The sequence below is a fragment of the Patagioenas fasciata genome, chromosome 21 (genome assembly GCF_037038585.1).
Source record: "Patagioenas fasciata isolate bPatFas1 chromosome 21, bPatFas1.hap1, whole genome shotgun sequence".
Classification (NCBI taxonomy): Eukaryota; Metazoa; Chordata; class Aves; order Columbiformes; family Columbidae; genus Patagioenas; species Patagioenas fasciata.
The window spans coordinates 2,820,317-2,843,762 of NC_092540.1; the positions used below are offsets into that span (position 1 = coordinate 2,820,317).

Here is a 23,446-nt window from a genome sequence, read left to right on the forward strand (position 1 = left end):
ATGGACCGGAAGCGCGGCCATGTTGGCTGCGGGCAGACGCCGCGCGGCAGCCATTATAAGAGAGGGCGGGCGCACCGGGATGGGCTGTGCCGGTAGCGGGTGGAGGCGATGCGGGGCTCTTTGTGCCTCCTGGGCTCGGTGTGAGGGGCCGCTCGGTCCGCGCTTTACCGGCGGGGATGGGCTTAGGAAGCCGTGACGCGCCTGGCCAGCGGGTTCCCCGCTCCGGCGGAGCCCCCCGAACCCCGCCCCGCCGCTCCGCCCCTCTCCCGGCGTTCCCCGGCGGCCATGGCGGACGGTGGCGGCAGCGGCCGGGAGCCGCCGTGCCCCGGGGCGGCCGCGGTGCTGCGGCGCTGGGAGCAGCTACGGCGACGGGCGGCGGCGGCGGCACCGGCACCGTGGGCCCGCGGGCTCTTGGTTGTGGCTGCCGGGCTCGGCCTTTTCTACGTGGTGCTGCGGGTGCCGCTGCGGCTCCGGGACAGCCTGGCGGCCGGTGAGACGCGGCGGGGACACCGGGGGGCTCGCCGGGGGAGCGCTACCTCGGGGCGTGCTGTGGGAACACCGGGGCGGGACTGGTTGGCCTGAGCCCCCGGGCCTCCCGCAGCGACACATCGGGCCCGTCCCCCCGGCCCCGGGGCTCCCGCTGTGCCGGGCCTGGGGACACCGCGGGGACGGGGGACGCCACGGAGGGGTCAGCCGGGGGCTCCCGTGGTGCCGCCCGAGCGCTCCCCGCCGGTGTCCCGGGGATTCCTAACCGTGTTCCCGCTCCGTGTCCCACGCTCTGTCACTTGTCCCCACAGACACCCGCTCCAGCCCCGGGGGTGTCCAGCCCGGCTGCTCTTTGCCACCAAGGTCCCTCGCTGCCCGGGCTGGTGGCGGGTGACACAGCTGATGTGCAGTTTGGGTCAGGTAGCGCTAGAAAACAGCATTCCCTGTAAACCATTCCCTGTGTAACCTCATTTGGGTGTTCCTGCTCTGGTGGGGGGATTGGAATGGATGAGCTTTTGAGGTCCCTTCCAATCCCTGACATTCTGTGAAAGGCCAGGAAGGAGAGGTCTGCGGAAAATGTGTTATCTTAACACTGAATATAAACTTGCATCATAGCTGTACGCTTCTGGTTTAGATTAAAATGAAATAATGCACTAAATTAGCTTGTTGTGATCCACCAGCTGTTGTATGGTTGAAACCATAGGTTGCTTTGTCTAAGAACTTACACTGAATTTTTTACACTGGGTATATAACCTAATTCACTGTCAGAAGTGGTGATTAATATATAGAACGAATTCTCTAACGAAGTAACATCTCTAAAATTACCAACTATTGTATTATATATTTCCATAACATTTAATTGGGCATTATGTAATAAAAAGCTGATCGTGTTTTTCAGTTCTCCTTGTTAAGGCTTTTCATTTCTCTTAACAGTGACTGTGTTCTTAAGCACTTTGACTCCGAAATTCTACTTTGCCCTCACAGTGACTTCGTCTTTTATATCTGGACTGATATTTGTAAGTAGTCCCCTATTTTTTAATAAACTTTAGCACCTCTGGGGTGTTTTCGTTAGGGGTGAATGCAGTCGGCTTTTTTTGATCAGACTCTAGAGGGGGCCTTTGCATTAGGAAGGAACTCGTTTAGTACCTTCTCTGATGTATTGTACATACTCTTTGGCTGTGTATGTTGGGGTGCCTGTTTTAGAAACTCGGGCTTGTTTTAAGGAAGTATGTGTCCATATGTATGTGTACATATATGTTTGTGTGTACATACATGTATGTATATACATAGATGCATAAAAAATGCACAATATACATGCAAACTCTGCGGACCTCTGAGTAAAGAAAACACTGATATTTTAATCCCTTTTAAACTAAGTAGTGAAGAGTTTAGCTTCCCACATTAATTTTGGGGGGGATGCATCTGTGCATGTGTCATCTTGTAACGATCTTAATGACTTTGGGGTGAAAATGAGCCAATAATTCAGCTCATCTGTAGATGACAGTGTGCACAGAATTGGTGGGACATGGTTGCACTGTCACTTCTGCTGGGGCAGCTGTTTCTGCAGTGATGAGTATCTGATCCTACATACACATTTTTTGAGTTGATCTTTATTTTCAGTATTAAAAGCTAAAGAAAATATCTGTTCTTATCAATGAAACTTATTTCTTAGGTGATTTTTTTTTTGTAGCCACTCTTTTTTTGCTTTAAAGTGTCTTGTGTGGCAGAAACAACTTGTTTGCTGTAGGTCATGTTGCTTGGGTTTTGATTGAATGACCTGAGGAAAGCCATGTCAAGAGATGGATTCTGCTCGTGATAGGGTTTTTTATGTAGATTTGCTCTTAAAAGAAAAAACTGGTGGTTATTGGCCAGCCACTATTTGCTGTAATGCAGTTTTTACCTCTGTGGTTTCACTTCATAGGCACTTTCTGAAAGGGTTTAGAACTTGTCCTAATGATCTGAGGAGGGAGGAACTCATGCTTGACTAAAATCTTACTGGTTTACTTCAGTCCCTTTCATGTTATGTGGGTGATCCTGCATGGCAAGACAGGCCAAAACAGATAATTAGTGTTAATTTGTATGTAGGCAAGTTCCATCTGTAGTCACTTGCAAGGGCTGTCCTGGCTGTGAACAGCACTTCATAGCTGAATTTTGTTGGAAGGGCATTGCCTGAGGACATTTCTAATGTTTTTTTCCTCCTGTGACAGGTGTTTGAGTGGTGGCACTTCCGAAAATACGGCACGTCTTTCATCGAGCAGGTTTCTGTGAGTCATTTGAGGCCCCTCATCGGTGGCGCAGAAAACAGCCCTGCAGCACCAGCCGCCTTCTCGGCTGGAGAGAGTGAGACGAGCAGGCAGAACATGCCAGGTGATGGTTCTCGTGTCCCAGCAGCTTCACCTCAACTGGCTTTTAAAGGGCTTTGACTCTGCATTAGTGCTTGTAACTGGAAAAAGGCCTACGTCTTATAAGGTGTTTTTTTTAAATAATGGTAAAGTCATAGTGTATCTTTGGCCTAGAATGTTTATTATGAAAACATCTTTTAGAAAACATATTACGCATTTAGCTCAAACTGTTTCAGTAGCGTTAGGTATTTGCTAGTTTAAATATGTGCAAGATAAACACTGCATGATTATAAACAACGGTGTTTAGTCTTTCCACCGTGTGCTTTTGTACCCCGGTAATGCGGGGGAGCAAAAATATTTATGAGATAGCAGAAGCTTAGGGAGAACGAGGTTCTTGTGATTGCAGTCAGGCGGTAAAAAATTACATTAAAGAGGCTTTTGAAAGTAAAATTTAGTTGGCATTACTGGGTTTTAAACTCAAGATGGTGTTTCTTGTGCTCTTAATTCAAACAGTGCCTTATTTTTTCTCTTCAGAGTGCAAAGTGTGGCGAAATCCTCTCAATCTTTTCAGAGGGGCAGAGTATAGCAGGTATGAATTATCTTACTTTCCACTGTGTGTTTTTAAAAGGAAGCAGGAGCATACATGACTTATTCACAGAGCTTGCTGTAGTAGTATCGGAGACAGCTGAGACTTGCAGCGTTATAGGGGTGATTGATGCCCATCCTGTGTTTACCAGGCACCTACCCAAGCTTTGGCAGTTTCAGTGTTAAGGATACAAATTCTACTGTAACATCTTTTTTTTTTTTTAAGAGTAAAGTAGGAGAAAAATACTCCCAGAATTCTTTTCCTCCTCTTTTCAAAAACTCTATGAGACTGAAGGTCTTACAGCTTTTATCGCTTTATTCAGAGGTTGAGACAGTGACTCTGAATCTAAATTCTCTTTTATTACACTGATAGGGCTGTGTTGTAAGTCTCCTTGTGATATTTCATAGGAAAAGCTGCTTCCTAGGAAACCAATTCCTGACTTTTTTTAAACTTTAGGAGCAAAAGGACTTCCCCCCACCATGCAGGAAACCTTCTGGCAACCTGTAGAGATTATGTAGTAGTGCTTCGAAACTTCTGCTTAGTAGCTCCTGTCTCTTATTAATAAAGCTTTTCTGCGGTGGGTTCAGTCATTAGCCACATCTGATATCCCCCTTGGTATTGGCATTACTATTAATGAAGAGTGACTCTTACTGAAATTTCTCCCATTAAAGATACATGTGGGTGACCGGGAAGGAGCCCCTTACATACTACGACATGAATTTGTCTGCTCAAGATCATCAGAACTTTTTCACGTGCGATACAGATGCTCTCCGGCCTTCAGATACAGGTACCAATGTCCTGTGCATAAGGTATAAAATTATTGGAGAACGTAAAGTAGGTATTTTTAATATACTTGAAGTTATACCATTTTTGCAATGATAGCCTTTGTCTACCACTTAAGAGGCTTAATAGATGTATTTAGTAAAAAAGTGTGTTTTTTACCTCCTGCTTTCTCTACTCGCTTTAAGGCTGTCAGCATCCTGACATAGTTTAAGATCTTGCCCTTTTCAAGTAATTAACAGCACCCTATTAAAAACCTGGATTGTATTATGAACAGCCGAAGACGTGGTCTGATTTAAACCTTACTAATGAGTAGTGCAGTCTCCAGAACTCTTTCATTCCACATGTTTAGTGCAGAAAACGTTCCCTACCTGGTTATTGTCAGACGAGGTGTGAACTATTGTCAATTTGTCACGTTCCGGAAGCGTTATTTGTCAGCTGGCTGTGACATGCTTGATATGAACGGTGTGTTTTTCTTTCACAAATGGAGTGTATTGTCTCACTTACTAAGCCAAGACTAATATTTTGTTTCCAAAAGAAAACTCCAACATTTTTCCACGTTATTCTTGCTGGACAGCGGAAGGTTTTGTTCCAAAAGAAACATGTATAGATTCTGCAGTTTTCTTATCGTACTTGAGATAGGCCAGATATGTAATTCCACGGACGTCAGGTTTTGGAGTTCTTTCAGAACTGTTATTTAGTGTGAAAGCTATTAATTCTGCATAGAAAATGGTAACTCAGAGTATGTTGTTTTTCTTTTGCTAGAAGTTGGGTTTCAGTTTGGGATTTCTATTTTTCCCTGATGGAATTAGAGTCACTGCGCTGAACTTTGTTTGCTTGTTTTCGGACCATAATTTTGGATATAAGTTGTAATTCAAATGACCCTTTTGAAGAGATTTCACCCTTTAAAATAGTTTCCTAGGACACTTTCTAATAAGGTGATAAGTTATTATAGTACGTCTTGATTTGGTGTCACCATCTTATGACACTCAAATGTGCTTTGTACATTGAAAAAATGGAATTGTTTAACCCTTTTATGATCTGGTAGTTGTCTAAATACTTAAATATGAACCTATACCTGTGCAAGACACATCCTACTGTATCACTGTGTGCTTTGATGTTCTGTTTGAAAGCTTCAATTAAAATTCTGTGCAGGTCCCTGCAAGAACCTGTGTTGAACAGTCGCTCCTGCCAAGCTTTCAACAAACCTTAGGAGCTGTTTCCAAAAATCTGTAGCAATTTAGAAATGGTACATCTGCCTGGTTATGTAAGCTGCCTTTGCCTCTCGCCCTAGGAGTTCTTAAATGGGCAGTGAATAATCTTCCTGGTGGTGCTGCTTTCTGAACTCAAATTTGGGGCATAACGCGAAGTTGCAACATTTTGCTGGTGGAAACTTATGCAGAAATTAAAAGACTCATTTACTTTACCCTTTAGTGATCATATAGCAACCAGGAATGTGTGAAATGGAAGTGAATTAAGGTGGCCCTGTCCCTCACAAGCCTTTCCATATCTTTTTGCAACAGTTATGCAGAAAGCCTGGCGAGAGCGAAACCCTCAAGCCCGGATTAAAGCAGCGTATCAAGCTTTGGAGTTGAACAATGAGTAAGTTTAGAGTACAGGTTCAATTGCTGTATTTCTAGCGTAAAAGATCAAGCGAGTGATGTTGAGCACACTATCAGTTTCTTGTTCTAATAATTTAGAACTAACAAAGTTCTCGATAATTTAAGGGGGATTTCTGTGACATTGAGAATGACACATGTGACAGTGACACCAACGTATCAAACTGTTCCCTTAAAAATAGCTTTTGTTCTCTCTCTTTCTTGATATTTTTAAAAATATCTTTGTATCAGTAGTAATAACGAGTGAGAAATCTTAATCAGACATGGAACAGTCTAAGTTGAATATGAGATCCAGAGGTGGCATTGTGATAATATTGTATTTGGAGTTCACAGATGCCACTCTGGTGAGGGATTTAAAAATACTCTTATAACACAAACCAAAGGATTTCACACTCTTCTGTGATCCATTTTGTGATGTAGTCTCCTTGTTTTTGTGTAAAATGTCTACCTCCTCGTTTTAAAAAAAAAAAAAAACAAAGCAAACCAAACACAAAAAAGCCTCTCCAGACAATTACTGGGGCATTTTTAACATTTTTTGGAAACTAATATGACTTGCTGTTGCAATTGTTTCTTTTGTTCTTTCTCCAAATTGTTGTTTTTTTTCTGTAAAATGGACAAAGTTTCTGATGTTCACTGTTTGAACTCAAGTCAATATTCACAGAATCCCAGAATGTCAGGGGTTGAAGGGACCTGGAAAGCTCATCCAGTGCAATCCCCCATGGAGCAGGAACACCCAGCTGAGGTTCCACAGGAAGGTGTCCAGGCGGGTTTGAATGTCTGCAGAGAAGGAGACTCCACAACCTCCCTGGGCAGCCTGGGCCAGGCTCTGCCACCCTCACCATGAAGAAGTTTCTTCTCATATTTAAGTGGAACCTCCTGTGTTCCAGTTTGAACCCATCACCCCTTGTCCTATCATTGGTTGTCACCGAGAAGAGCCTGGCTCCATCCTCCTGACACTCCCCCTTTATATATCTGTAAACATGAATGCGTCCCCCCTCAGTCTCCTCTTCTCCAGCTCCAGAGCCTCAGCTCCCTCAGCCTTTCCTCACACAGGAGATGCTCCACTCCCTTCAGCATCTTTGTTGCCCTGCGCTGGACTCTCTCCAGCAGTTCCCTGTCCTGGAACTGAGGGGTACTTAATTATTGCCAGTGCTTAGTTATTATACATAAGTGAAAACTGTCTGTCTCTAATGCTTTTAACACTTATTCAAAGAGCACTGAACTCTGTCCCTCGGAGTAATTAGCTTTTTCCTTACCGCAGTTGTGCCACTGCATACGTTCTCCTGGCCGAAGAAGAAGCAACGACAATTGTGGATGCCGAGAAGTATTTCAAGCAGGCTCTGAAAGCCGGAGAAGTGATTTACAGAAAGTCGCAGAACTGCCATTCCCAAAGTCCCCAGCACGAAGCGCAGCTGAGTAAGCACTTCTGAACCACAGCAACTCTTCTTTTTCTGTGATCAGAAATGTAAAATGTGTGTTAAATTAGTGATTCCCGGTTTGGCGAGGCAGTTGGAATGCCTCAGGGTCAGTACTGGGGCCTATATTATTCAGTATATTTATCAATGATTTGGATGAGGGAATAGAGTGCACTATCAGCAAGTTTGCTGATGACACCAAGCTGGGAGGAGTGACTGACACTGGAAGCTGTGCTGCCATCCAGAGACCTGGACAGGCTGGAGAGTTGGGCAGGGAAAAATTGAATGAAATAGAATAAGGGCAAGTGTAGAGTCTTGAATCTGGACAGGAACAACCCCAGGTTCCAGTATAAGTTGGGAAATGACCTATTAGAGAGCAGCGTAGGGGAAAGGGACCTGGGGGTCCTGGTGACAGCAGGGTGACCATGAGCCAGCACTGGGCCCTTGTGGCCAGGAAGCCAATGGTACCTGGGGTGGATTAGAAGTGGGTGGTCAGTAGGTCCAGAGAGGTTCTCCTGCCCCTCTGCTCTGCCCTGGGGAGACCACACCTGGAATATTGTGTCCAGTTCTGGCCTCTCAGTTCCAGGACAGGGAATTGGACTGGATGAGCTTTCGAGGTCCCTTCCAATCCCTGACATTCTGGGATTCTGTGGTTAGGAAAAACGTGGTGGGTTTTTTTTTGGGAGGGAGGGTGAGGTGAGAGTTAAAACTGATGAATTTTTTTTTCTTTGCCTTTTTAATCAGGAAGGGACACCAATGTGTTGGTGTACGTGAAAAGACGACTAGCTATGTGTGCAAGAAAACTTGGAAGGATACGAGAAGCCGTAAAAATGATGAGAGATGTAAGTGTAAAAAAAGAAAGAGCACCTCCTGTTATTTTCACTCACCTTGTCCAAATTGACATTTGAAAGTTCCTTTCTAGGCATCATAATCTAATGAATGATTTTCCAATGAGATTTGCACATCACGATTCATGATTTTGTGAGAACAGTTTGAGTTACTACATCTAGGTTCTAAATTTTTATATTCTATAATTTCACATGTTCACTCTCCTGTTGTCCCGTTTGCTTCATGCTTGACTCAACAACTGACTTGTCAAAATAGCCAACTTCATACTTTGTCATGATTTTTCTTTTCTCCTAAGTTATTTTTACATAGGAAAATATTACCGACCAAAAGAACTCACTGCTGGAGATGTGCAAATGTGTGCTGAGAGCACATTGTATGAACCTCAGCATTCTTATTTCTGGTAGGAGGGTATAGGAATAAAGTGATGCCTTAAAGGTAGAAATGTTGCACTTCTTTTCATGCTGCTTACACACGAGTTTCTAACACCGCGAAAGAACACTGAAAAAACTGACACGATTGTACTGGTTTCTATGAAGCATTTCAGGGATTCCAGAGCAATTCTTACGTGCCCAATTTATTTCTGTTTACCGATGTGCAGCTGATGAAAGAGTTTCCACTTCTCAGCATGCTGAATATTCATGAAAACCTCCTGGAGGCCCTGCTGGAGTTACAGGCTTATGCAGATGTCCAGGCAGTTTTAGCGAAGTATGATGGTAAGTGATGGTCGGGAAATCCCTGTGGTTTTGTGTAAGAAGGGGGTGAAGGGGACACGATGTGCCCGTCCAAAACCAGGTGTCTACCCATCATCTCACTACTTAACTCAGTTCCCTTCATCAGCAACAAATAGGTGCTTCCAGAATGCCAGTCTGGTTTTATTTGGAATGAAGCAGTCAAGTTTAGGCAAGCTAAGTTGCACACAAATTACTTCTTATGTTTTTAAGTTATTTCTAATCTGTAAAGAAATCTTTGCACTCGCTTTGTTTCAAGATTATGCCTAAATTCATCGGTCTTTTTCAGTCAGCACTTAACCCTTGAAGTAATTGATGTAAATAAGCTAGAAAAGGTAGTTTTCCTTTCTGCCATCTTCCAGGCTTGGCCTCGTGGTTCTGTAATACTGAGGTTGTGCGAGCTTTGGTCCATTAAAGGGCTATAATCTGCTGTCCCTTTCCAATTCAACTAATGCGCTTCAGGTGTTTTGCGAGTCTAGATAAAGGTTTTTGCCACCTAGATGATGCCCGTATTGGTAGTGCAGAGTCTTGCTGTCCCTTAAATCATCTTCATGTAAAAGCAGTATTTTGTGGCCATTGTTCCTTGCCCTTGAGAAGTCGTCGTGTTCTCCCTTGTCTCTGTTCTTTATTGCTTCAGGGAATCAAAAATGTGCTATTCATGCCAAATCCTGTGCTCCTTGTGCCACCCAGCAGCCTCCTGTTACTTGACCACCACGTTCTTTTATGTGGATTCTTGCTAACTTAACAAAACCCTTTGCTCTTTTCCTGGTGCCTCTTTATTTTAACATCAGGAATTGCGACACTTTCTTCAGAAAAGGTTGCTGATTTTTTTTTTTTTCCTAAGCATCTGGAAAAATGAGTGTGAGCTTCAAACTCTCTGTAGCGCCCCTGTGTTTTGCTTGACACGACAGCCAGACTTCTAGTAAGTGATGGACAAGCCCAGGATGGGATTTACAAAGAAAGCAAGAGCCATCTGACTATACACAACATGGTACTTGGGAATTAGACCCCAGACTTTGTCTGCTTTTAAAGTAAACTTTACAGTGGAGCGCTAACCTTCTAATCTATAATTGTCAGCTCAAACTTGGCCTTAGTTGTAAGTTTTGCACAATATCTAATAGAAATTTTCCCCGTGGAACTGGAAAAGAATGGAAAGTGCATTTTCATGAAAATTTGTCTACCTGTCTGTAATGTAGTTTTTTTGGTCAGCTTCTTGTCAGTCTTTCTTTCGGAATTATGTAGGACTGTGTTAATGTACAGTTGCAGAATTAGGTAAAGATTAGCTTATTTTAAAGCGTTGTGGGTTAACACAAGAAACATACACTTCTTAAGTGTGTATTTTTTGAATTCAGTTTCAGTGTCTTGGTACATTTAGAAGAAAATATTACCCTTTACCACCTAACTACAACTCTGAGTTTTAATCCAAGACTGACTGGTGACCAGAAAGAAGACAGTGCAAAGAAATTGAGAGCTTCTAATCACAGCTGAGATGTTCCAGATGTTACATTCGTTGTCTGCCCAAGTGAAAATCTTTAAGCTGGAAGGATGTGGGTTTAAAATGTTTGTCTTGCCATAGAATCTTACAGCGTAATTGTTTTATTTTATCATAGATATCAGTCTCCCCAAATCGGCAGCAATATGTTACACAGCAGCCCTGTTAAAAGCCAGAGCTGTTTCAGAAAGGTGAGCAAGTTGTGAAAACAGCGCTTTGTTGCTAATCTTGGGTTACGTTGCAAAACATGATGACAAAGGTCTAAACCCGATACGTAGCAGCTGCATTTCTAAGAGCAAGTTAAAAGGATTCATATATATACATTTATATATATATATATGTGTGTGTAGTTAAGTGAAACTTAGTTTCTCTTAAATATCCATAAAGTTAATAGAGGTGAAGATGTTTTTCATGTGCGCTTTTGTATCGGTTTTGTTTCCAGTGTCTTATGTTCAACAGTTCTTTGTTATGTGGGTTGGGTGCAGGATGTTTGTGGTAGTTTTTGCTGGCATTTCGCTTCCATTCTGAGCTGTTGGCACAGCTGATTCTGGCTTTACCTCTGAGTATGGGATGCTGTAAAGACCTTATGAAAGACCAGGCACTCAGTTACCTTATGTGATTGACACGAAGCTTCAAAAAGTTAAAACATTGTCCTATGGGTGTGGATGACAGTCAAGATACTTAAATTAGCATGAGCGGTTGTCTCCTAGAAGGGTTTGTTTATCGTTCTTGATAAATCAGTCAATTTTTAATGAAGCTTACAATACAAATAAACACCTGGTTAGCATTTATTACTTTTGTTCAGCATGGGGTTTTCCCTTCAGGTTCTCCCCAGAAACTGCCTCCAAAAGAGGGCTCAGTACAGCAGAAATTAACGCTGTGGAAGCAATTCACAGAGCTGTGGAGTTTAACCCTCATGTTCCAAAGGTAAGAGTATTTTATTTCCTATTGGACAGCTTTTTATTGTCTTCTGAAAAAGCCTTGTTGTTATCGGAGCCTTTCTAGCCCCATGTTTTCTTGAGGTTGGCTATAACTCCAACCATCAAGTTGTTCCCTGAGATCAGCTGATCAGAGGCAGCTTGGCGGGTCCCGATTAAGCAAAATCTTTGACGTACAGAGAAGCCTTTTGTTGGGTGTTTTTTTTCTCTCAATTGGGCACTTTTGATATTGAGAGACCCAGAAGCTCTGGGCAGCCCTTGCGAGAGCAGCTGACATGGAGTGGGCATTACCATGGCAAGGGCGATCACACCCCCACCCCGCTCTTGAAAAGCATCGCTGCCCACCAGGTGCTGGAAGGGGCAATCGGCTTGTGATGCGGGTGAGTAGCACCCACGCTGTGCTGCAGCAGCGGGTGCGGTAACTCGTGCACTGGGGTGTAGAGGTTGTCATCTTTTGCTAGTTAGACTCTCTCACCTATTGCCACTGTCTCATACTGTTGCCAACCATGGTCTCGACCAGAAAGAGAGCTTGTCTGAAGAAGACTGTAGCAACTCAGGCAGACTGTCTGCCCTGAACCGTGGCTGTTCAGGTTCCTGGCTGCTGCTGGGTGATGATGGCCAGCATCCCACCTGTGTGTGGTGTGAGCAGGTGCGAGATCTGCTCTACATGGTTGCAAAGCTTAAGGGGGAGATTGACAGAGGGTGGCAGAGCCTGGCCCAGGTTGCCCAGGGGGGTTGTGGAGTCTCCTTCTCTGCAGACATTCAAACCCGCCTGGACACCTTCCTGTGGAACCTCAGCTGGGGGTTCTTGCTCCATGGGGGGATTGCACTGGATGAGCTTTCCAGGTCCCTTCCAACCCCTGACATTCTGTGACTCTGTGATTCTGTGTTAAACGCAATTGTAGTTATATCAGATATTTTTGGTGGCCAGTATTAGTTATTCACGGTAGGTGATGATCAAACAGGGTTTTTTGCAAGAAAGTTTAAACTCTAACTTGTTGGAAAGATCCAGTAATGTATTAATGAAGGCCCATTATTGGGTAAGGGGCAAACATTAATAAATATACATTTAGGTATTTAAAATCCCTGTAGCCAAATTAAGTTCTCTGAACAGTAACCACTGATAATATTTCAGAATACTTCTTTTCTGCTGTGCTCCCAAGCACAGCTCCAGAACTCTGGTTAGTGAAAGATCTACAGTCACTTATTTTCTTCATCCATGTGTAAACAAGATCAAGAGTTGGTGATTTCATGTCTGGCCTTACTTGAAGTGGCCAAGATGTGGATTCCGCTGAGCATTGGGTGAAAATAAGATCTTGCGTTGCTTTTTATTGTGTTAGTATTGGGGATGCCTTCAGTTGGAAACCTTGAGTGCAGGAGGTTGGCTTAGTCCTGGGTCTAATCCTCTGCAAATGATCGTGGAGTCCGAATGACTATTGCTGTGAAGGCTCGAATTATCCCGCCGCTCTATTCTGTCTGCCTGTCCAATCTAATAGAATGTGCACTGAGAAAGCTAATTGCTCGGAGAAATTGCTGCTTGTTTGCATGACTGATCAAGAGCGCAGCAAGTTCATTTCAGACAGTCTCAGACAGGTTTTTCTTTAGCTTCTGCCTTGAGGGGAAGAAGATTATAACGCATTATCATTATCTAAAAGTTCTTTTATTTTCTGTGTCCTCCAGTTGTTTCAGGAGCCTCGTAGATCTTTGTAGAGAAGTTAGATACCATTTCAAACAGGCTGCTTGCAAAATAAGTTCTGGGGTTCGACAGACAATCACAGAAACTGATTCCAGGTTGCAGTAATTTGATCTTCTAACTGTGTAACTATCCAGCCTTCGTGTTTTGTTTTTTCTATTACAGTATTGCCTCAAAACACCAATTTATTAGATGGCAGGGCAGAGTTTTATTGGTGTTCTAGAGCTCTGAAATGCTCATAGTCAAAGGAAACAAATGAGCAAGGTCATAAGCAAGTGATGTAACTTGCCAAGTAGTGAGGAAGAAAATCTGTGTTTTGAATTTGCAGCCAGTTCTGTCCCATGGACTGAAAATAGATGAGTATGTAAAGCAGAGATCCCCTGTTCGTGCATCTGATGAAAGTGGGTTTTGCATAAGGAAAGTAATGGGTGTTTGTCTTTGTTCTGAGTTTTGCTTTTACAAGGATGGGTTTTGTTTGGAAAGTTGGGAAGGCATTTTAGAGTGCTAGGAAAATGGTACTCAAGCCGTTTCAAGGTAGAGATCTTTGACTCCGCTTTTATAAAGCAGGAAACAATCTTACCCAATCATCTTCTGAACATCTCAGAGATTTTTGTTGTGTATGAAGACTTCCTTAAATCTCCAAAGCCCAAGATACTTTCAGTGCCTGTTCTGTGGTTAAACACCGACACAAAAACCTGCCAGACGGTGGAATTTTCTGTTTGCGTGGTACCATGAGCACAGAGACGGCCGAATCCTGGAGCTGGGCGGTGGCAATAGCAGCGGTGGCGCTTGGTCACTGTGGTTGCGTTTGTCCCCTCGCTCCCCGCGACGTGTTTTTGTACAATGGAAAAGTGGCACCGCGGAGAGCATGAGGAGTCAGGTCAGGGGTCAGATATTTGAGACCATTTTCCCACAGCAGCCCTGTGTGAGTGATCCTTTACTGCGTTAAAAAAAGAAAGAGAAAAATTGAAGAGGATTAAGGGGATTAGCAAGAATATTACCCTCTGGAGTGCAGGCCCAAGGCACTAAGAGAAGAACCTAGCCAGGCAGTAAATGTGCTTTATTTGGCCAGGGCACAACCCCTCCTACATTCCTTCAAGAATCTGAATGGGAAAAGTTAAGTCCTCAAACTGGATTAGTAAATAATCTCATAGTTTGTGGCATCTGCTGAAATAAATCGGCGAGTTAGCTGCATTCTTACACTTTGGGAGACAGTCAAAGGGATTGCCAGCTACATTGATTAAAGATGTGGATTAACTTTGGCTGCTATTGAATGGGACGCTATATGTTAGGAGAGAACGACTCACAGGTAAATCCTAGGGCTGAAACCGTCATTTCGTTCTTGTAAAAATTACTCATCTGTTTTTGAAAGCGAAGTCCAAATGAATACCTACCTGCTTTTAATATCCCATGAGAAAACAAAATGACACGTCCTGTGTTTCAAGGGAAATGGAAAATGATTAATCCTTGTGTTCTTTGACCCTTCTGTGCATCAGATATTCTGCTGATGTAGGGAGAAGGCCGAAGCTGAAAAAATCTGCAATGGGAGATACTTTGTGGTAGTCCAGCAAAGCCACAATAAACCGAGATTTTCCTGGGTTAGGTTTATTAGGTGCATACTGACACTTTCTGGTTTGCTGCTCGTACTTGAGAGCTAACAAGTACTTTACTTCCTACACTGAAACTTTCGGCGATTAAATGATGAACAAAAATATTGTTGTGTGGGTGGTTTTTCTAATTATTAAATTAGCCTAAACTTGTAGCTCATAGGTATTGTACCTGCAGCATTATACTTCATGTATATTCCATGAGCATGCATTTTTATTTTCCCTTACTGAAGGTTTATTTTTTTCTCAGAAACTCTATTCCCTCATCCAAATCATTGATGAATATATTGAATAATACAGGTCCCAGCACTGACTCTGAGGCACTGCACTGGATCCAGGCCTCAGCCGGACTCTGCCCCATTGACCACGGCTCTCTGGCTTCTTCCCTTCAGCCAGTTCGCAGTCCACCTCGCTACCCCTGATATTTTGTGTGTGAAACCCCCATTTTAGGAGCCTTACCCCCAGATCTGTGTTCTGCTCATCTTCCCTCCCCATGCAAACACGGGCTGCACGTGCTGTGTCAGCATTGGGCTGTGGCTTCGTGCCCACGTGTGATACGTTCGGTTATTCCTCAAAGCATCGTTTTATGATTTACACGTAAAGATTTTGGAATATTCCATGTAACCAAGTGTGCTTTCCATTTTTTACTTCCAGTATTTACTAGAAATGAAAAGCTTAGTGCTACCCCCAGAGCATATTCTGAAGCGAGGGGACAGCGAGGCAGTAGCATACGCTTTTTTTCACCTCCAGCACTGGAAGAGGATAGAAGGGGCTCTAAATCTGCTGCACTGTACATGGGAAGGCAGTAAGTACCTCTCCTTGTTTTATTTTCTGTACAGTGTAGACTAATCTCTCTGCCTTTATTCACCCCCAACACGATTGGTTCTCTTTGTGAGAAGCTGGTCGCTTGGTTTAGATACAGATCTAATGTCACTCGCTCTTTTTTTCCAGCATTTAGGATGATCCCGTACCCATTAGAGAAAGGTCATCTCTTCTATCCCTACCCGAGCTGCACAGAAACAGCAGACAGAGAACTGTTGCCAAGTAAGTGGTTTCTAAGCAGTAATGATAATAAAACATGAGCTAAGGACGTGTTCGGTTTGTGGTATTCTGTATTTACCTTACTGTGATTTTTTAGTTTGAGCTTCCCGGGAAGGGGATTCAGCTATTTGTTGATGTCCCTCCCAGACGATCCTGAAGCACTTGACGTGTGTGTGTGGTATGATAAATGTTAGCTCGATTCTGTAATAAGTCCCTCGAAGATGGAGTCTGTGTGTGGTACATTCAGACTAAGCTGGGCCAACTTTGAGCACAACAAAATGGATCGGTTCTTTAAATTACATCTCAAAGACGTCGTGGATTTGACTGCTGTTGTAGAGGAGGGAATAAATACACCGTTCCAGTCCAGCAGAGCCTCTCTGTCATCTGACAGAGAATCCTTGGTTAATCCATAGCTTCTTAACATATGTATTGCTGTCATTAATTCCTTGGTACATATTTGCCTGCTTCCTGGCACTTTTCATCCATGTCGGTGTTTTTGTGGATTTATCCTAATGCTTGGCACTATAAAGTCATCTCCAGCTGCCCATTCCTTCAAGATTTCTTCATGCAATCATGAGCCTAAATGTTTCTTTTCTTTAGCAAAGGCAAATAAACTAAATCATTAGGGCCTGTGCTCATCTTATTTAGGAAAATAACGTTAATTTAGATTAGAATTGGACTGTTAATTGCACATGTTGATAGAATTCCTTTGGGGCTGCACTTCTGCGTTGCGAAGAAACGCGAGTCCCAGGGGACTGGAAAGTGCTACTGCAAAAGCACCAGCAAACCCACCGAGACCACAGCTGTGGAAAGGAAAACTACACATACGTGTTTCTATTTAAAAGCCTGAAGTTATATTTAAAATGTGTAATTTAAATTTGCCCCCAGACTCCTCTAAATTACTCATTTCTCACTTATGCAGGATATTGCACAAGGAATTCCTTGGTTAGCGACTAACCCTAAATTGTAGACTTCCCAGCATAATTAAACCCCAACACATGCAGATATTTCAACACGATCACTCACGCATTCCTGTTATGTTTTAAATATAAAACTACCCATAAATAAAATCATCTTAACACTTTTATTGCAGTACTTCCTTGAGAAATCTTGACACTTTTAAATTTACCTATTTAAAATAATGTTGACCAAATTAATGGTTCACAAATCCCGTATTGGTCTGAGTAGCAACTGTTTCCAAATGGCTGTGAACGCGTAGAATTATCTTTAGTTTTTCGTATCTATTTCAGATTTTATTTTAATTTCTCAGTGTGGGGAAATACCAGTGCAAGAAGAACCCTTCCTAGTTTTTTTCCTAACTTACATTGAGACCTTTTCTAAATTATATTGCTCCACAGATGAGTTTCTATGTAGTGTGAGAACATGAGAGTTCCATAGGAGAGAAGCGGTTTCTTTGGTGTGTGTTACTGTTTTACTGTATCATTGCCGAGCAGGGCTGGTTGTGTGTGAAGAAGGTGAACCGATAATCTCTGGGATAACGTTAAATATCTTTGAAGGGGGTTAGACATGGTAATTTGAATGTTCTACTCAGTAGTGCTCCAAAATCATATACTTAGAGGCAAACCAAAACCCGAGTGCTTTGCCATTGCTGGGCTTGCTCTTAGAATGGGAACTGAGAGGGTAAAGTGTCTTTTCCCTCCTCAGATTTCGGTTTAAAAATGAATACAATTGTATTTTCTTGCTTTATGAACAGGCTTACGTATTGAGACCTATGTTACGTTTTCGAAACGGCTTGTCAAGGAGCGTGCAGCCCTTTAATTACTTACGCCTGTAGAAACTATTCTACATTTAAAAGCCCTTTAAAATCATTGGATAAAAGTCGGAGCTGCAGGTATTCGGAGCCAGTAATTGCAAATTGACCAGGCAGGTCCTCAGCTAGTAACAGTAGTAGTGTCTTGAGTGCTGAAAGCTCCATCTGCCAGCCCTCCTCCCATCTAATCGCCTTCTTTTGATTTTGTTACCATAGATTGGAAATTACCGGGAGCTGCTATGTACAGAATTTATAACCTCGTCCTGGTACTGTTTTCTTTGAGGTCTACTCTGTCAGCTGCTCTGAACAAATTTAGTGTAGCCTACCAACCAGAAGTCCTTGGAAAGTATTAAGGAGCTACCTTGCATGGATGTGTAACAGCGGTGGTTGTTTTGTACTTGCTCAGGTTCCTACAGGATGGGGAGATGTGCTGTTCTCTTCAGGTACCAGCATTAGTGCTTCAGAGTGTTGAAAACACCTGAATTGTTTAAATTGGTCTGACAGCTTGTGAATTTTACAGTCCTTCCGTCTGTCCTTGTCAAACAAGTAGGTACCAATACTGGGACCTAATGTGCTACCCAATAGTCATGAGTCCACGTTTGCTTCAAAGTCTAGAACTGAGTTACAAGTTACTGAGTTACAAGACAATAATTCAGCAAACTGTCCTCAATTATCGAATGTCAATATTCTTCATTTTCTTTCCTTTCAGCATTTCACGAAGTCTCTGTTTACCCGCAGAAGGAGCTCCCCTTTTTCATCCATTTCACAGCGGGCCTGTGCTCCTTTTCGGCGATGCTCGCCCTGCTCACGCACCAGTTCCCCGAGCTGATGGTCATTTTTGCTAAGGCTGTAAGTAGTGTCTCCATCGTGAGCTTTGCTTAGGTCACTTGCGGGACCTTTGGGAGGTTTGAGGTCCATGGTGGAGTAGGCCCTGCTCAGTCTCATGCTTGTGGAGCATGAATTACTTTATCTGCTTTGGTAAGAATCTCGTTAGTGACAAACACTTGTTGAAATTTGGGCAGAAGATCTCTTTTGACAAGAAGGTGAGCTGTTACTATGAAACACCATGGCTTTAATTTGCACTCTAAGGGTAAGAGAGCAGCATTTCAACACCAGAGAAACTTTGCCGCAGAGCACTGCGGTGAGTGTGGATCTCATTCTCATGGAAGTGAAAGACTGCAGTGTGAGAGCCTTAAAAATACATTTGTTGAGTGGAGATTTGTTCCTATGGGTGCCCTCTGGGCCCACCTCTTTTGTCCTTTTCCCCACCCTGCTCCTTTTAGGGTTTCTTTTCCTTGCTTATCTGTTAACATTGCTGCTGACTGTAACATTGTCCCCTTTCCCTGGATGCTGAAAGCTGTCTGACTTCGACAGACAAACCACACAAGCACCCTCAAACTAAGCCATTCAGGATATTTGGCTTTTTTTTAGAGTTGTGGATCTCATGCAGTAGAGCAGAGTGGCAAATAAAGAGCTCCGAACTCTCAATGAATCATTTATTCTAGCTTTACTAGTCAAAATAGAAGGTGAAATACATGCTTTCTTGCTGTTTTAACGCAGCAGGTAATGGCGAGCGGGGAGGTAAGCCATTTTTTTAGCAATAGTTTGTTTCTAAAAGCATTGGCTTTGCTCACAATTCTTGTCTCCAGTGTCCAAGTCATGCAGGTCTGAGAGTGGGGCCTCATTTCCACACAGTTCTGTTGATCTTTATGTTGGAAAATGTAGTCGGACATGCCAGTGACAAATTTCAGTGCTGCTCATAATTGGCTGGGTTCATAGTAACTGGGGTCTAACTATCTGCTTGATTAATTCTGTAAGGACTGCATTAGCAAAGTTGTATGATTTCCAAAGAGATACAAGGTCAAATGTTATGCTAACAAAGAATTGCTTGGTGAACTTCTCTCTGCTGGGTTTCTTGAACCAAAGAAAAAAGGGACTTTGTATGAGTTAGTTGGCTTTGCATAATGGCATTTTGAACATCAAGTGACACGTCCAAATGTGGGGAAATAACTCCCAGGGTTTGGTCTTTTGGCAGGGTGTTTCTTTCGCTTATTTTCTGTAGGAAAGGGTGGATAGTGTCTATTCAGCTGCAAAGATGATCAAGAAGCGTGGGTATCATCACGTCACTCCGCCGACCAAGTCACAGCGACAGACACAGACAAAGGGGCTCTTGCCACTCGCGCTGCCAGCTTAATACTGGCAAAATACTGTGGAGATGAACACACGAGAAGTGAATTCTGTGTTCATCTCTTGAGATTGACAGCTGAGAAGGAAACGGCGTCTTCCAGTATTCTGCTATATTAGATAGAATTAATGTTAACTCTCAATCATACTCTAATGACTAAGGTTCTTCCTCATTTTCATTATTAGATTATTGTACTCCTGATCCCACTCCTGATGTCTTCAGAATCATTCAGAGAACTTGTAAGAAACAATGATACTCAGTATCGAACTAGGGCTTCCAATTGTATTCCTAGATTGCTTCAGTATTTTTACTATGAATCTACAGCGAGTTCTGTGCTGCTAAAGGAGCTTAAGAAGCCGAATACCTTTCTATTAACTTGAAAAGTCAGAGTTTACATATTTTCATTTTGTTAGTGCTTGAGTTTGTTTCCTCCATAATAAATCACAGGGTAAACCTTGGCGAACTGCTAAAATATTCCAAGTGGCCAAAAATCACGAGGAAGCGCTGGCTGGTTCCAGTGTACACAGGGTAATGCACGATCCGCAGAGGCTGGAGCCCTCCTGTGAGCCCCGGGACTGGGCACCAAAGGAATTTTCCTTGTCTTGAACATGTAGAAGGGTTTGCAGACAAAGTGTTTGGTGTTAATTGAGAGCCAGCTGTGGCTTCTTAGCTTTCTGAATTTGGACTTATACTACAGAGACCTTATTGCGGCCTTTATGTACTTAAAAGAGGCCGATAAGAAAGATGGGGACAGACTTTTGAGTAGGGCCTGTTGCGATAGGACAAGGGGTGATGGTTTTAAACTAAAGGAGGGAGATTCAGGCTGGATATGAGGAAGGAATTGTTGGCCCTGAGGGCGGTGAGAGCCTGGCCCAGGTTGACCAGAGAGGTGGTGGATGAACCATCCCTGGAGACATCCCAGGCCAGGCTGGACGGGGCTCTGAGCAACCTGAGCTGGTGAAGATGTCCCTGTCATGGCAGGGGTGGGATGGGGGAGCTGGGAAAGTCCCTCCACCCAAATAGTTCAATGATTCTCTTCTTTGCCTAAGGGAAGATGTACCGTGTGGGTCAGTGCTGGTGAGGACAGGAACAGCTCTGTACAAGCCGCACTGTGGGTGCAAGTGCTCTCTGGGTGAAAGCTCAGCCTAACTGCTGGTTCAGCCAGACTTCTTAGAGAATCAGTGCTCCTGATCATCAGAGACAGCTCTGTTTCTGATGTAGCTGCTGTTCAGAATGGTCTCAGTGAGTGACGGAAGGGAGGATGTACGCCAGAGGGGTGACAACAATCCATACAGTTCACTGAGCAAGCTGAAAAACGCTCTCACATAAAACAGCGTCTGAAACTGCAGATAAAAGGGTCTGATTATTTTTCCATTCAGTATTAATTTTTATGTTTTATTAAGTACATGGGTGGAGAACAGGGTAGGTGTGTTATCACCTTGCAAGGGTGATGTTGCATGGTTCCTTCTGTAATATAAAGACACTGGGAAGTGTGCCTACAAGAGAACTGGGCATGCCAAGTGATAGCAGGCACTGTGAATAGTCTCAGAAGTTCATGAAAACAGCTAACATGCCTACCTTTCAAGCAAATCAGCACCTTTTTTTGAGTCCAAACTTTATGCTCCTGGAATAGACCAGTATTAGTTAATATTGAAGTATTGAAAAAATATTCCAGCGGTGTTGCTGCTGAATCCTCCTGAAAACAACTTCCTTGTGCAGGAATTGGACAGAATCCGATGTTCCAAAGTGTTTTGATATGGATTGCTTGATATTTTCACAACAAAGTCGTCATGGGACTTGAGTTAAAAATTGGCTAATTTTTATGATTGCAAGATGAGAAAACATTTCTCATTCTGGTTGTCCCGTAGCTCCCTATTAGAGGGTTCTTTTGCCATTTTGCTGATAGCAGCCATCTAGAGACAGAAAATAGGACTAAACAGAGCCTCGTCTGGCAAGTCCTGCTTTCTGTGACAACTCTGCTTTACTTTCTGAACAAATCCCCCTACCACTTTCCCCAAAGCTCATTAAATGAGACTGGAGAATTAACTTTTCAGCCAGCTGCTGAACTTTTCATATTTATAAACACTTGAGTCTTTTGCTTATCTAAGAGAAAATGTGTATAGTTTGGAGATGTGCACTTCCCTGCCAATGTCTAATGAGTGGTTCTACACTTCATAGAAAAAAAAGCCTGAAGTTTCCTGTCACAGCTGAGTGTCGATGCCAAGGGCAAAGGTTTCTTGCCTTGCTAAGCTACATCTTAACTCATGCACTTAATGTGAAGGTGCCACACGCAAACAGGCAGGGAAGAAGCTAGCGGCAATGAAAAGCTCCCGCGCTGCCGCGAATGTTATGTTTTAAAAGCCTTTTTAATGTAATATTTGAGGTTATGATAGAAGCCAGGAGAGGCAAAGTAAAACCCTCAAAGTAAATGAGTCCTGTCATTGCTGCCTCATGAAAAGAGGGTTTGTACGAGGGTAACACAAGTCCCAGTGGAATACTTGGGGGATGGGTTGAGAAGGTGCAGGGGAGTTTGCACCATTTATTTTAGCCTAATCTTTATTTCTGGAACTGTTTAGATGGCACCTAGAATATGGATCCTGTCTGGAAGCGCAGGCTGGTCTAGGTGGATGGTCTGTTCAGTTTTCACACGTTTGAGTCGATGCCCTATAAATAATCTATGTCTGAACATCCCAGAAAACTCTCTACCTTCCTGTTCGGCAGTGTGGGCTCCGTGCTGGGGGCAACTGGAGGAGTTTGTGGGGCGGAAAACCGCGGTGCTCACCCCTCTGTCCCCTCCTAGGTGCTGCGGGTGCTGTGGCCGACCAGCGCTCCCAGTGTCCTGGCCTCCAGCTGAGCGCCCATGCCAGGGATGCAGGGGTGAGTGCACAAACTGTGGCTTACAGAGGGGGTTTTTCCTTCGTTTATGTGCCTTGGCTAATATTTAATGCTTACAACCCTATTTCATGGCGTTGACATTGAGGGGATTGTAGCTCTGTTGCCTTGAGGGGAAGACGCAGGGTGGTTTATTTTGTTCATACCTTGAGCCTGTAAAAGGACGTTGGTTTGGAAACTGAGCTAACTTGTTGTGTTGTTTCTTCCAGTGCTTTGGGAATCTTCTTTCACCCTTCAGCTTCGTTGTGGGAAACACCGAGGTCCTCCTGCTGTCCACTCTGTGGCATCAACCGATTCCAGTGAGATCGGAGTGTCTTTTCCACCATGGTTTGGTTGTTGTTGTTCTCACGAGCCTCGCCAACACTGGTTAGCTCACCCTAGACGTGTGGGGCAAGGGAAAAAGCTGTGTTCTTCAAACTGGTATCTTTGACAGCCTTCCATGTCAGTAATGGTGCTTAACATGAATTTCTTCTTTGGCCTCAGTCTGTAATCATCTAAGAAAGTAGTTTTTGTTGAGCAATACCTCTCTTAAGCACTTGTCCAACTGGAAGCTCGTATTTCCTCTGTAAGAAAGGACACAAACTGAGCAGGTGTTTGGAGTGTTGGCGCTTCCTTCTCAGCTGCAGATGCACCAGATAATTGGCTTAGTTTGAATTTTGTAAGCCTTTTTCAAAATATTTGTTAACAGCAAAGTATGGTTCTGCTTTCTTGATTAAAAGGTTGCTTCTTAACACGTTGAATTTGTTGACTTCTTAAGTCTGTTTAATATAGACTATAGTGTGCAAACAAAGATCTTCCGTATCCCACGAGCTTGCATTACACAAGGAAATTGTAGTATAAACTCTTCTATTTCGTATTGTTACTTTAGACTTGAATCTTTATTTAATCCTTTCAAACTGCTTTGCTTTGAAGAACAGGATAGTTTCTGAAACTGCCCCGAGTGGCTGTGGTATCTGCATGGGAGTCTTTTTGGGGAGACCTGAACTTTCAGGTGTGAGCCCAAAGTAGTGTTGTTGATATCC

The 23,446-nt window shown here is 43.4% G+C and overlaps 1 protein-coding gene across 1 annotated transcript; it reads left to right on the forward strand.

Moving 5' to 3' along the window:
• Positions 1-44: 44 nt before the first annotated feature.
• Positions 45-23,164, forward strand: ST7L (suppression of tumorigenicity 7 like). The gene is made up of 16 exons (XM_065854567.2): positions 45-490; positions 1,420-1,502; positions 2,694-2,853; positions 3,363-3,417; positions 4,086-4,201; positions 5,718-5,796; positions 7,075-7,229; positions 7,973-8,070; positions 8,676-8,790; positions 10,416-10,488; positions 11,122-11,224; positions 15,190-15,340; positions 15,487-15,579; positions 18,057-18,196; positions 22,333-22,409; positions 22,634-23,164. The coding sequence occupies exons 1-15, from the start codon at positions 286-288 to the stop codon at positions 22,384-22,386; spliced, it is 1,680 nt and encodes a 559-aa protein (XP_065710639.1). The 5' UTR covers positions 45-285; the 3' UTR covers positions 22,387-22,409; positions 22,634-23,164.
• The last annotated feature ends 282 nt before the right edge of the window (positions 23,165-23,446 follow it).

Coding starts and splice junctions, on each gene's coding strand:
- ST7L (XM_065854567.2), top strand. CDS start 286: ATGGCGGACGGTGGCGGCAGCGGCCGGGAGCCGCCGTGCCCCGGGGCG. Junction 7,230..7,972: donor CCAGCACGAAGCGCAGCTGA/GTAAGCACTTCT, acceptor CTTTTTAATCAG/GAAGGGACACCAATGTGTTG. Junction 10,489..11,121: donor GCCAGAGCTGTTTCAGAAAG/GTGAGCAAGTTG, acceptor TTTTCCCTTCAG/GTTCTCCCCAGAAACTGCCT.